Source organism: Chenopodium album, chromosome 5 (genome assembly GCF_948465745.1).
Source record: "Chenopodium album chromosome 5, dcCheAlbu1.1, whole genome shotgun sequence".
In the NCBI taxonomy this organism is placed as follows: domain Eukaryota; kingdom Viridiplantae; phylum Streptophyta; class Magnoliopsida; order Caryophyllales; family Amaranthaceae; genus Chenopodium; species Chenopodium album.
The window spans coordinates 72,609,698-72,624,483 of record NC_137838.1 but is presented as its reverse complement, the minus strand read 5'-3'; the positions used below and the strand labels follow the sequence as shown (position 1 = coordinate 72,624,483).

Sequence of the window (14,786 nt, the reverse complement as noted above, 5' to 3'; positions counted from 1 at the left end):
GTCACATGCTTTGTAAGAGACGACTCTAAAACTTTACGCATCACTTAGTAATTTGAGGCGACTCCTTAGGGTGTTTTTGTAGTAGTTGATAAATAATTAGGAGAAAATATAAAGGCAAGATAAGTAATAGAATAGGAGAGTAAAAGAACCATTGAAAGGGTGAGTATTACAAGAGAACTCTCACTATAAGAACTCTCAAAGGAGTAGTATAAAATAGGAATATTGGATTAGGGGGATTGTGTGTATGTAGAAACTCCGATCATGATATGTATGGAAGGACACTCATAGAGTGTATGAGGGTATGGAGGATGATGTAGGTGGATCCATTGCTTCCAAATGATGCACAACTTCTTATATTTATAGGTGATGTAAGGAGGTGGAAGAAGTGTGTGGAATCTTCTACACACATGCTCTTCAAATCACTACATAAATCGAGTCTTCAAGACCTTCAACACTTCTAGATTCTTCCACCATTCCCCATCAATTTCTAAATATACTAGAGTTTCTAGAAACCTTGAGAAAGATTGAGACGTAATAAGTTGGACTTATGGAATTTGGGCCACACTAACCCAGCCAAAGCAGCTTTTGAGCTTTCTCTCTTCCATTGAAATAGTTTGTGAGGTAAGTGTAGGGAATTAAAGGTACTACGCAGCGGAAATAAATATGAATCATATTCATATAGCACCTAACCAAGGATCTCATGCATAACACATAAAGAGTAAGAATTATACCTTTGAAGCATGATTCCACTAGTAATCGAGCAAGAACAAGGGAGACAAAGAACCTCAAACATGATTCCTCTACTTGGTCCATTGGCACGGATTAAGACCTCCACTAATGCTACATAGTCGCGGTGGAACTCTTCAATCGACTTTCGACGGAGAAGTATGAACAACAAACTAGTCACGAACCACCACGAACCACCGCGAGCACCACCAGGGGTGGCCGGCCGCAAGTCCAAGGGGGGAGGAGAGGGGTGCCGTGAGAGAGAGAGGGTAGTTAGGTTTTTTGGGATTTGGTTGCCTTGATTCACAATTCAATGTAAGTTAATTGTGACTTCTGTATTCAACCCTAGGCATGGATCTTATTTATAGATCACATCTCTAAATAAGAGTCCATGACCAAGCCCAATTCCTAATCCCAATCAAACTACACTAGCCCAATCATATTCATGATTAGTTAAATGCTCATAAGGCCCATTAATGGGCCTCTTACTTGCTTAACCCAATACCTTTGTGTGTGACCTCATAGGATCCATTCTAGCGGGCTTTGGACTATTTTACTAGCCCAAAGATCATCTTTCATAGTCTAGCAACAAATGATGACGCATTGACGCCCCAAGAGAATGAACTTATTATCTCCATAATAGTGATCCTTGATATATCTAGTAATTGCACCTATCGAAGACACAACTCCTTCAGTAAGATGGTTTTTGTATTCATCGAATATCAATTTCCCTTTGAAGCGTAATCCATGTTGTCCATGGTGGTTCGATTTTGGTAAGGAGATGGTGGTATATTTGATTCGATTGCTGGGTGGGGATTGATTGGGCTAAAATTGGAGCTTGCGGCGTTGCTCGATAGTGCGGCGGTGTGGTGCTACTGGCTGCGGGTTAGTGCGACGGTGGTTGGTTATTTGGCAGCTACTATGTGGCGGTTGTATGGGGAGCTGCCCGATTGCTAACTGGTGTTGCGGGGTTGGCGTGTGAGGGAGTAGGGGAGGCAGTAGGAGTAGTAGTGTGGAGGGACGGTTGGGGCTGGGGTGTTGGGAATTGGGCGCCGGTGGGAAAGGATGGGTCGGTGACGGCAGCAGAGGTGGAGAGGGGAAGGGGTGGCTGGTTGGTTGGGGGAGGTTTTTTTTTTTTTTTTTAAATTAAGCATATATAATATAAATAACCTTAGTTTAATATTTTTTAATTTTTATAAAACAAACTTCCATCAAACTTAACAACCAGTTAACAATTATTAACCAAATAAGGTTACAGAAGTAACATTTTAAAAGTTGAAGGCTGATAATTCATATGCAAAGTGGCACCAATGGAAATAAGCAAAAGTTAATGGCTACTAATGACAATTTCCCTATAAAATTTGATTCTAAACTCTAAAAACACGTAAAAAATTAAGGCAGGAAATGATTAAAGTTCGTTCTGCAAGGAAAAAAAAAATGCAAGATGTATAGGCAAGCATTGATTTCAACTTTGTATATTATACGGTAGAGTTTTGCTTAACTTCAATTTCCTCTTAGATCCACTACTAAAAAAAAGAATATATCATTAGACCATATACAAAGCAGGAAGAGCATATCAATATTCAGATTCTCCCAAATGAAAGGTCACCACTAAAGTGTTGTATTGCTCAATAGCCAGTTTCATTGACATAATATGCAACTGTTACAATTTAATTACAAGTACCTACTCATAACAAAAACTAAAACAGTGAAAACTCTCAAATTTACTCAATCATAGAACGGTAAAAAAATAAACTATACACATGGGAGCAATGTCAATAGCTAAAAAACAAAAATAATGGGGGGTGAAAAACTGATGAAAAGTTACAGAACACTGAAAAATAATAGGCGAACAACAAGAACATGTGATTTCACTCTAAGACAAGTTGGGAAGAGAAACTAATTACTATATAATTTATCTAATAGAAGAGTTTGTACATGTAAATTAGAGTAACTCATTGTTTGGCTGGCATCTTATGAGTAACTTTCTATATGTAGAATATCCAAGGAAGGTATAATTTTGACCTTATGGAGTTATGGTCCATGGTTACAGACTTACAGCAATTCCTTGGCCATTTTCATAATTTTTTTATAGGTATACATTTAATGAATGTAATCGTGTTGTTGATTAGATAGCAGATGTAGCTCATTTTTAATGAAAAAAAATTCTACTTGTTGTCAACCTGTATTCAATGAAGGCTTACTTTTTGAAACTTTTTTCCGGTAGAGAAAGATGGACAATGTGTAATTAAAGATGACATTGAGTCGTGCTAGCTTGTGGCAGAACATGGTCAAACATGAAAAGGCAAGCCACGACATGAATGTGGGGTAGACATGGCACAACATATTATCGTGTTTGCAACTTATCTAAGGCATACAAGCAAAACACAATGGTACATGTCTACGTGAGCTTGAACTATACTCGGTTTGTAATTTTAAAATTTTCACTATGACACATAGCAATTGTACTCAAGTATGGGCTAGGCACAAGACACGCAAAGATATAGCCTGACACGACCAACAACTATCTTCATGTACGGAGTATGAGCGTAACATGAACATTAAAGATTATCATCCACTAGCTTATAAAGAAGAGAATGCAATCTTTAGAAGAAACCAAACTAGAATTGCCTCTCAAATTTCAAGGCATACAACTATACAAGGCTTTTATGAATTTTCCTAGTGAATGAATGGAACAACTCCTATGTAATAGTACTACTAGTGCTCAACAGAGCAACTTGGGAGTGACCTACATACATTTATTTAGCAGTCTTTTAACATCCAAAAATAATAATGTGGGACACACAAACAATACATGAAAGACAAACAAAAACCCAAAAATAATTACATTATTTTGAACAAAAAGAGATCCTAAGCTAGCAAGTAGCAAGCAACAAAGTTAACAAACATTGTCCTTAAAACTTTCATTTGGGAATCTTATATTATTTCACTCATAATCTTAACGTTAGCTCTTCTTCCCTTTATTACTCTCACCACAACACAAAGTCCATTTTACAACTTTTGCCAATAATAACATGTCAAGAAGTGTACATAGGTGGATAAACGTGGTGGGACGATGGGAGGAGGGCAGCAATGATCTGCCACCTCTAGTAGTCCCGCCACCACCACAAGTAGAAGTCGACACGGGGCGGTATAACCATCGCTCGATAGAGACTTTGGTTGTGGTGCTAGCAGTGATAACTATTGCTGCAGTCATTGCCGGTATCATTGCTAGAGTGTGCGGAGGTAGACATCTTGGAGGAAATGGTGAGCATGATATTGAAGGGTGGGTAGAAAGGAAGTGTAGGAGTTGTATTGATGGTGGCCTTCCTCCTCCTCCTCCTCCGCCTCCGCCTCCGCCAGCAGCTCCTGCAGCAACAGAAGTAGCTGCAGCAGCAGAGGAATCAAAACCAGCAGTCACAGAGGAAGAAAAGAAGTAGCGCCGAATATCATCAAAAAGTTTAAACCAATGCTCATGTATCTTGTTATTCTTGTAAGTGAGTTCATATATTTATTTTCTTTTTTTGGGTTCAGATCATGAAATGTAGGCTTTTTAACCTGAAATTTAAGTTGGTGTTATCAGAACATAAGTACTTATATAACTACTGAGAGAAAGAAAGGATTTTTACTAGAAAATTTTCAAGATTAGTAGCAGAAATTAAGGTTAGAGTTAGGAAAAGCTGAACAATGTTCTGTGCAATACAACTTTATTATGTCATTGGAATACAGATTATGATTAATTTGTCCTACAAACAAGTTTCTAACCCCTGTTTCTTATTGTTAAGCCGAGTTTTGCCTAATTTATAACTGTAATTTGTTAAATATGTGTATTACAACGGTGTTTTTGTTTATCATGTGGACTAACAGGGAACATTTTCGGTCTATTCGGGGTTGCCAATTGCTACAACCCCGCATTTGCATATCGTGATTGTGATTGTAAACTCGGACTTGCTCTTAATAAGCTAGCCCTTGAGGACCCTTATAAGCAGAAATTGTTATAAACACCCGGGTGCACAGTGCACCCAAGGGTATTGTTTGCTCATTTCGATGATTATTGCTTATTTTATCATCCAAAGAGCAAACAAATACCCTTGGGTACACCGTACAACCAGGTGTATATAACACTCTCTTTATAAGAAAACTTCTACCAACAATTGAAAATTGCATAATGTAGTGAGCACCCATTGAAATTTCCCTTCCTCAAAAAAGCTTTGTATTTCTAATTTTTACTAAATATGGTTCCATATTATCCTTGTTTATTGACAACTAAATGGGATAACATGATTTCTGACAAGAAATACAAGTAATTTTGGTAAAAAAATATATATATCAAAGTTTACAGAACTTTCTCTCAAAAAAAGCTTACAGAACTGACCTGTTTTCCATTTTGTACAACATTTTCATTAATGCATATTATCAATTATATATCAGAAATCAGATGTTTTTCATTTACTGCATGCTCATAAAAACTTCACCAATCTAACATTTATGTAACGTCTCTCAAGTCTCAACTGCCGTGTTAAAACTAGCTAACAGCCCACATATTATATCGAATTACACTTACGAAGTAATTTCAAGTCGGGTTAAATTTTGTCAGGTCTATATGATTAAATGGAAGCACCAAGATCAGTAATTCACTGTTGTAAATTCCCACATGTAAAAAATACAGTAATATAGTAGAAGAGGTGTGAATGGAATGACAGAACTACGAGCAAGCTTTCTGTTGAAAATGCAAAGAGTTGAAAAAATTGACCAAAATGCAGCTGCTTTAATAAAGCTAATGTGTTGAACTACTCATGTGTTAACTGAAATTTAATTTATTAATGCAATTAACAGACTTAAAATGTGACCGTTGCGGGTCCCAAATTCCTTTTTACAACGAAAGATGAAGCATGAAAAAGGGGAGACTGAATGATCTTTAGGCTAACAGTTCTCCCGTAATATTTGAGTATTTGTCTTCTAATATAGCACCTTTTTCCTAAATCACTTTTCCAAGATTTTTGATTTATGTAATTTTCAAGTAAGGCATAATGATTCATTCATTCATCCCAACGGACGTTTATACAAGGACATTAGTCATAAACTTAAAATGATTGATCTTTCTTAATAACTTGATATCCATAGACCAAGGTATGATTTGATTCAAATTAACCAAAGCCACATTGAAACTAACCTAATGGCTCATCACCTAGTTATAACCCAAACCAAATTATTCGGATCTTAGTGGTCCGCTTGTGACCTCAATCGACTTTAACACAACCAAATATTTACCGTGGAAAAGTTGCAACATATCACTATCAGACCGTTTTTCCCAAGCCTTAGGAAGGGATAACATATGCAGTGTCAACTAATTAAGTTGGTTAAAGTTTTTAGGATGGTACCAAAGATTAAGGGCCTATTCACTTCAGCTTAATTTCAGTTTAGTTCTCTTCAGCTCCTAATTTTTTTCTCTCATAAAATGTTCATTTCAGCTCAGCTCAATAAATGTAAATAGACCCTAAAATCAAATCGTGTCTACATCACCACCTTCTATAGCCTAACTAGACCAATAAAAATGAAATGGCTAATTTGGTATGGCTAGAAAATGCACCCATGTATCATGTACATAATGTTTATTCCAAATTCTTAAAAGTACCATTGCTAGGAAACAAAGAATCAAAAAAAGTTGGAGAAGAATAAAGGATACGGTGAAAACTATTTACGTATCAACCACCATTTGTGGAGAGACTAACAAATTAACAACTTCGTACAATCATCCGGTATTACACAGATCTTCAAAGAAATTGCTTATCGAATTTCACTATGACAAAACAAATCAAAAAATTTTAACTTAATGACCTAGCTTCCAGTGGCCAATCTGATCCAAATACAAGAGATTCTTGAAAGAGACAGCTAACTTTCTAAATAATACACTTAACTGCTTGGTAACAAAAAGGAGAGAGAAAAAGAGGAAAAAAGTAAGACATATAAAACAATTGCAATTGGCTATAGTATATGTGCTCACTGTTTATACATATTATAGACGATAACTTCAGGCCAAGAGATGATAAGTTATGATCCAATACCTTCAAATATTGCTGGAATGAAGTATGGGATAAATCCGAGGAAGTTGTGAAGCTTTCTCCTTATCGAGCCATACTAGCAATTAATTCCACATATCTGAATGTCAGGACCAGTCACCCGGGTTGTAAATGGATCAACTCTAACCCATAACAAGGAGAAGATGGATGCAAGTAGAATCGACCAGACAACAACAATTGTTGGAGTTCTGTTCTGGCGACCCATGAGACCCTTGAGGAAAGGATAAAGATGGACAATCACCCAAAATGCGAAGAAAAGCTTGCCAAAAAGTGGTCCCCATGATTGGTAGCCACTGTTGATGGCATAGGATATTCCAGCAACCACTGCGACGAGGTTTATTATGAGAAGAGTGGTTGGTGGGATAAGCAAAGTTGTCCATTTGAACAAGTAGAGCTCAGCGAAATCCCCGTCCTCATCTGATGCCTTGGAAGTGACAGTAAAATTGGTATCAATACCAGCGAGAACTTTGAGTATACCTTGGAAAACGGCAAACAGATGGGCTGAAACTCCTCCAATAACCCAAAACTGCTCATTCCTCCACCATTCATCAATTCCCACACCACTCCATCTCATTTCCAGTATACCAGTAGCAAAGATGGAAAGAAAGAGTGACAAAAACCAAACACTAGCCAAGTTACTAATCTGCAATTCGAAGAGGATGAAAGATGTCAAAAATGATGATTAGGTGGATGCACAATCATCAAATACAGAAAATTACACAAAGTATGAGAGTTGAGAGGGTGGAAGTATTGCACAAATCAAATTGTAGTTACCTGAGGGATAATGAACTTCCCAGTAAGCAGACAGACAGCTGGTAAGGTACAATATGCAAGAAGTGGAATGGATGTGATTGGGTAAATTGTGGTGTTGACATAAGCAAATCTCTCAAGCCATTTCAACCGTCCATTGTAACCATACCATAAAGGACAATGACGGCTGAAGAGAATCTCAACTGAACCTAAAGCCCACCTAAGCACTTGATTTAGACGATCGGAAAGATTGATAGGAGCAGATCCCTTAAAAGCTGCACGCTTAGGCATACAATAAATTGAACGCCATCCTCTAGCATGCATCTTAAATCCTGTCAGAATATCTTCTGTCACGGAACCATAAATCCAACCAATCTGCACAAAAGTAGCATCAATCATAAGTTTGTCTGGCGTTGCACGATCAGCGGGAATTATGATGAAAACAGTCACATAAGATATCTTTCAATATATTCAACGTTAACTGGTTAACAGAGAATCCAGAGTCGATTTCACGTCCATATTAATAGTGTTTTAACTCAATGAAGGTATGACAGTTCAGTTGTATTTTTAATTGCTAGCTAATGATAATATCATGTAATACTAAACTGCACTGGTGAGACTCGATGAGCAAGAGGTTTATAGCTCAATCAAAAAAACAGATACTAAAGCCGAAAACAGAATAGTGAAGTCATGATGATAAAGAAAACATACTTCAGCTCCCCAGTCAGTCTTGTCCTCATAGCCACAACTGATAACATGAATAGCTTCTTTTAGAAGGGTGTCAGGGTTTGCAGACTGTGGAACACCACCATTTTCCATGAGCGTAGAAGCCACAAATACTTCTGATTGACCAAACCTTTTCTCCAAGCTCATTTGTGACATAAGTAGTGACTTCTCATCATCAAATCCAGCTCCTAAACACAAAAAGAAATTCATCAGTTTTCTACACGTATAAGGGTCTTAGTGAGGTTATAAAAGTTACTCTACAAAAGAATGCTAGTAATACAAGGAGGTCATTGCCTAAGCATCTCACTAATATGTCACCAAAAGTGAAACCATTAACTGAACAATGAATTTGGTCAACAGGATCAAACTTTAATTGAACATAAAGTGAATGGACAAACTAGCATACCTTCAACTCCTTCCTCAATATCTTCAAGATTAAATATTGGTACAGTAGGGTCAACATTCTTTGATTTCTTCTTGGAGTCCTTCTTGCTTGATTTCTTTCGAGATCCACCAAAGCATGATGAGAGAATACCTTTCTTCTTGCCCTTTGGTTTAAGAGGAGGCTCATAACCATACAGAGCCGTTCTGTTGAAGACACATCCCGTACCCACATACACAGGACCTTGGATACCATCCAAACCTCTCAAATTGATCTATAATGCAGAAGAAATAGAGCATGAGTAAAAAGAAGAAATTTGAAGCGAGAACTGAGAAATTGTAACAGAACCAGGGAAAACATGTAATAGGACTCACATCAAAAAAGACAGTGTTACGATTAGCATATCGATCATTCCTATCAATTCCATCAAATCTCTGTGGAAATTGAACGTAACAAACATATTTCCCTAAGTTTGGATCCATCATAAAACACATAGCTTCCCTCAATGCCTTGCTGTTGTTGATATAATGATCACAATCAAGATTCAATAAGAATGGCCCATTTGTGAGCACAGCTGATACACGAACCTGCATGGGTAAGTTAACCACGTAATTAAGTAAACACATCCCAGCAAAGACAACAGGAAATGTTGAAGTTGAGTGGGTGACTACTTACAAGAGCATTCATAGCACCAGCTTTTTTGTGATGCTGAAACCCAGGCCGTTTTTCACGAGAGACATAAACCAAACGTGGAAGTTCATTACCATCAGTATCAAGTCCTCCACTCTGTCCCAAGAAAACCTGCAAATAACACCAATATGTATTATGAAACTGAAGTAGGTTGGAGTAGCAGCATATATATCTGTTTTGTGCAATAATTCAGCCCTAAACCAACTTCCACCTTAAGAAAGGAAGCAAAACTAAACCCAGGTTCCCAACCCACATAGTATACAGACGGTTTTCTTTAATCTCTAGATTAAATGGACATACCTGGATCATTCCTGGATGGTCCCTGGTATTGTTGCCAGGCCAAGGTGTCCCATCTTGCATGACCCATCCTTCCTCTGGAACCTTTGTTGCCTTCGCAACAAGTCCATTAACACGAATCTTGAACTCTTCATATTCTCTCTGCAGAGGAGATTAGAGCTATCAGGAAAAGATATAGAAAGAAAATATTAAAACTTGAAACAAGAAGAATTGATCTCTCACCTTCATAGCCCTGCGATCTTTCACAAAAGATGGTAGAACCTTATCTTTTAGATAGTCAATCTTTTGAGAAAAGTACCATTCCGGAGCTCGTGGCTCAATGTTATATTTCTTAACGAAAGGAACCCATTTTTTTGCAAACTCTGATGTCTCCGAAAGAGCTTCAAATGTCAGCATAGCAGCTCCATCATCAGACACATAGCAAGAAACTTTGTCAACAGGATAGTCAACTGCAAGAATGGATAGCACTGTATTGGCTGTGACAAGGGGAGGCTCTTTCAACGGATCCACAGTACTGACAAATATATCAACAGCTGCTAACTGTGATGGTTCCCCTTCACGATCATACCTGTGCAAAGTAAGAAATGTGCCATTAAAAACTACAAACAATATGATACAATCTTATATAAGTAGTGCATAAAGTGTATAGTCTATAAGATTACAGCTTGTTACCTTAGGGCCAGCCTGTCAAGATATGTCTCACGATTGATGGGAAGCCATTTGGGAAATTGATCCAGAATCCATGAAAATGCAAACCAAATCTCACAAATGACAGAGATCAGCCACAATGCATAGGCATCACGCACAGGATTTGTTAGACGGTAGTGCAAAAAGATACCAAGAACAACAAGACGCAGAACAATAACCATCCTGTAAGGATTAATCTTGGATGAAGGAATGGGAACCTTCCTTGATAACGGCTGGCGTGTCTCATCATTTCTGCAATATATATCTGAGTGTCAGGCAAATGTAACAAACTTACAATTACACCTTAATATCAAAAAGGCTATTTTAATTTATTCCTTGACAAATTATGGCTGACATATTATTGGATTACACCGATAATCTCCTAAAAGACAGCACCCTTCACTGGAATTAATAATCAGCATCAACAAAACTGAAGCTGCTATCAAATTCACATTAGCATTTCAAGCCTTAAACCCTCTACATAGCATAGGAACTGAAACAGTTAACAAAAGGAACTGATTGCTCTCATTGCAAGATCGATACGATAAAACTTTATTGACGATGGAATTATCCCAGCCTATACACCTTCAAGTCTATAATTTCAATAGTCATTTTCTGTGAATATAAGCCCCGCCTTTCAACTAAAAAGGCTATTTTTGTAGCCATTGTAGGTAATGTTTAAAATATATTGTATCAATCACTAAATGCAGCAGGTTAGAAAGAAGGTTGTGACTGTAAATATAATATACTAAAAAAAGAGACATCAAAGTTCATAAATATGTTGAGCAAGGTACTCACAGTAAAGGATCGTCCATAGCAATTTCAGTACTGGCATCAATATCATTGGCAAACCTTCCCTCTGAAGGTGCATGACTAACACTTGGAGGACCTGTACTCTTCTCTTGCTTCATCTTCCAACCATCAATCCTTTCCTTCCAAGCTACATTTCCAAATCCAGGAGACGCAAATTCCCTAGACATTCTAATATTAGCTGCAAAAAGACAATTTTCCATACTGTAAATAGACATTAAACCAGAAAGAAGTTCAATCAACAGTGAAATCTGAAAATTGTCTCTTTATTACTATAACTGCCAGTAAATATAGAACCATTGTCATTAGTTCATTACCTCCAGTGCTGGCCCCAGGTGATGGCATTGAATATCGCTCAGGTGATGCAGCTGACAGATCTCCAGAAATCTAAGCAACAAGAAGAACATTTCATCAGCATGATAATCTGTTTGCCAGAATGTAACATGCGACTTCCAAAACTATGAGAGAATAAATACCGTGCGTCCGCTAGCAAGCCGGGGGATATGGCTATGGCTCATAGGAACCTCTCTATCATAGCTAGGGGGACCAAGCTCCCCAGATTGTCCCTGGTTCATATGCCAACCAAGCATTCTCTCCTGTGGCTTCTCCTTTGGTATTGAAATTCCTGAAGGCTCATTGATGTCACTGACAACATCATCAACATCAGAATCTTCCACCTTTTCCCCATGAATTGCAGGACTACCTGTAAAGAAGGACACAACACTCATTAATCACCATTCTTGCGCACATTTAATTAATACACAGGCATATCACTTTAGACGCACCTTTCTGCCTCTTGTATCTTGTCTTGCATTGTGGGCAAGATTGGTTGCCATCTTTCCGCTCATACTCATAACAAGCACGACACACAGGAAAGGCACAAACATCACAGGCAACAAATGGCTCTCCATCTACAGTTGTGCCGATCTTATCACTACAAATCTGGCATACTTGTTCACTTGTTTTTGTGGGCTTCAACTAAAAAAAAGCAGAAGATCCAGTTCCAAAATCAGCATGTGGCCACAATGTATACAAAATCATAGAGAATTATGTATGGTGAATAGGTTTTGACAATCAAAGTCATTGGGAATTAAGAAGCAAGAACATGAATTTAATCAAGCCACAGAGAGTTACGATTTGTAAATATCATGCTAATCATAGTGTACAGAAAAATTAAGCTCAGTTACATAAGCCTAGGCGTGGGATCATTATAGTTCATGATTGTAGGAGGATCGTACACTCGAACCCAAAACTCAAGATCAAATCCCCGTCTACATCACTGTCCTTTATGACTCTTTATACACCAAAACAATTCGACAACATAGACAATTACTTGTAAACAGGAAATCCAGATTCTACAATCATTAATCATTTCACTATAAACTAACTACAAAACACTCAGATTTCGACCCAGTTACATAATTCAGCAAATTCAAAGAAATAATCAATACCCAAATTTATAATTCAGCTCAATCAATCATTTCAAGTTACAATCTTCAAATAATTTATAATTCATCCAGATCAATAAGAAGCTCAAATGGGTTAATTAAATTTCAATCAAAAAACCAATACAACTCAAGTAATCATAGCAACTGATCCAAAAATATGCAATTTTTACAATAATTAACCAATAAATTCAAATGAATAAATCAAATCAAATCAATACAAAAATGAAATACTAACCCCACTTTGTGAATCCTCCATTAGAACAACCAAGATCTAATAATACCCAGAAAAATTCAATCTCTCCTCATTAATTAAAAAACCCCAATAAGCTTAAAAGTGGATTAAGATCCAGAAATCAAGAAAAAAATAGAAAGGGTAAATAATTGTCGGCGCTTCAATGCAACCAACCTTCCTTCCTTTCCCCAAGAAGAGAGAGAAAGATTAGAGGAGAGAGAAAGGAGGAAAGAGAGCAGAGTAGAAAAATATGAAGAGAAGTTGAGTTTAAGACTAAGAGTGAAGCCAGAAAATAAATTAAAAAATGACACCGACAGTGAGAGAGAAGATTTTTGGATCTGACTGCTGGCTGCTACTACTACTGTGAGTAGAATTTTACAAATATACAGCTAACAGATTATCATGCCATTTTTGGATATTTCTTGGTTTTAAAGCATGTTTTACTGTCTTTTCATTGGGTTTTTGATTTGTTACTGGCACTCTTGAATTAGAACTAGATAGAAATGGAAAGCGATGGGCTTGAAGAGCTATATCTGTCAAACCACAGGTTCAGGTTCGGTTCGAGTTGGGTTATGTCGATAATATAGTCATGCTGGCGTATTAGTGCGTTTGCGAATATAGTCATGCTGGCGTATTAGTGCGTTTGCTGTGTCTAGGCCAATTCAAATCAACCTTGGATCAACGGATCTATGAGATGGGGATTATTTTTTTGAAGGTAACCTATTGACCCGTGGGTCAAAGGATTTATGAGATGGGGATTCAATTACTCATTCCCCTATTCAATTTATGGTAGGGTGGGTAACCTACTGACCCGTGGTCCTCCCCTGTATCTTATTGTTATACTTACAAAAGTGTAAAAAAAAAAAAAAAAAATCAATTCAATGTCACTTTGATTCATCAAGCTAATCTAGTGGTAAGATTGTCACCTTTTGACCTTGAGGTTGGGGCTTCAATCCCCACTAGAGACATTTTGAGAGTGAAAATCCTTTACCCTTCTCCCTTAATCTTAAAGTGTCTGACCCAAACCAAAAAATAGTAAAGGTTAAGGTACGGTAGACATATATTAAATAAATACAAAAAATTGTCTTAGTTATGTTTTGTCTAACTAAACTAGAAATTTATAATCACACAAATTATAATTTAAATAAAATACATAAATAATGAAAAAAAAGTGTTACAACTAAGTAAAAAGAAAGAACTTTAAAATAAAACCAAAGGATTTGGTACCAATTTGTAATTGGTGTGAAACGTCAAAGCGTCGGTGTATGTAAATAGGAGAGTAGTTAGTGTAATAATAATGATTTAATTAGATAAAGAGGATGTTATCGTTTGGGCATCATTTTCGGTGAAGATACATCATACAATCATCCTACCCTTCTCATTTTCTTTCCCATCTACCATCACTTGTTTCCATGTGCTTAACTGGCAATTTCTTCAAATCCTTCACGTTTCGCATTCTTCATTTTTATAATCGAGTGGGTGAAGTCACTAAGCTTATTTTACTCCACATTATTTTTCGTAACTTATCTAATGATAGTATTTTTTTGTGTGATTAGTCATAGTGTCGTACCGTATAACCGCTTATAAAAACACTGAATAATTATCATAATACTAACTGAGTAATCCATATTATATTGATAAAGTAACCCCTTAATCTAGGGGTGGCAATTCGGGTCAGCAGGACGGAGTCGGGTCAGATTTCAGGTTAATTTTGGGTTATGCTTTGAAACTATTAAAAATAGTGTAAAACTTAATATTATTATGAAAAATGAGATTTGGGTGAAATCAAGTCAAATTCATATTGTTCGGGTTCAAGTCGAGTTCGAGTTCGGGTTTCTCTCAGTAACTTCAGGTCAGGTTATCGGATCGGGTTAGGGATTGCCAGCCCTACCTTAATCCCTTATTATACTCCGTACTTATTGAGTAACCTCATTGTGGCTAGTTATACTTAATATTTA

General features: G+C 37.0%; 1 protein-coding gene across 1 annotated transcript; it reads right to left on the bottom strand.

Moving 5' to 3' along the window:
* Positions 1 to 6,409: 6,409 nt before the first annotated feature.
* Positions 6,410 to 13,102, bottom strand: LOC145632243 (cellulose synthase A catalytic subunit 3 [UDP-forming]-like). The gene is made up of 14 exons (XM_081684568.1): positions 12,832 to 13,102; positions 11,934 to 12,126; positions 11,625 to 11,851; positions 11,466 to 11,535; positions 11,137 to 11,329; positions 10,324 to 10,590; positions 9,874 to 10,219; positions 9,655 to 9,792; positions 9,340 to 9,465; positions 9,039 to 9,251; positions 8,689 to 8,938; positions 8,268 to 8,470; positions 7,581 to 7,931; positions 6,410 to 7,449 (listed from the first exon to the last, which is right to left on the bottom strand). The coding sequence occupies exons 1-14, from the start codon at positions 12,850 to 12,852 to the stop codon at positions 6,865 to 6,867; spliced, it is 3,183 nt and encodes a 1,060-aa protein (XP_081540694.1). The 5' UTR covers positions 12,853 to 13,102; the 3' UTR covers positions 6,410 to 6,864.
* Positions 13,103 to 14,786: the final 1,684 nt, after the last annotated feature.

What these genes read in the sequence shown, in the direction of transcription:
- LOC145632243 (XM_081684568.1), bottom strand. Translation starts at nt 12,852, where the DNA reads ATGGAGGATTCACAAAGTGGG. An exon ending in AAGATACAAGAGGCAGAAAG is followed by an intron (nt 11,852 to 11,933) that starts GTGCGTCTAAAG and finishes CCTTCTTTACAG; the next exon opens with GTAGTCCTGCAATTCATGGG. An exon ending in ACCATCCAGGAATGATCCAG is followed by an intron (nt 9,466 to 9,654) that starts GTATGTCCATTT and finishes TGTTATTTGCAG; the next exon opens with GTTTTCTTGGGACAGAGTGG.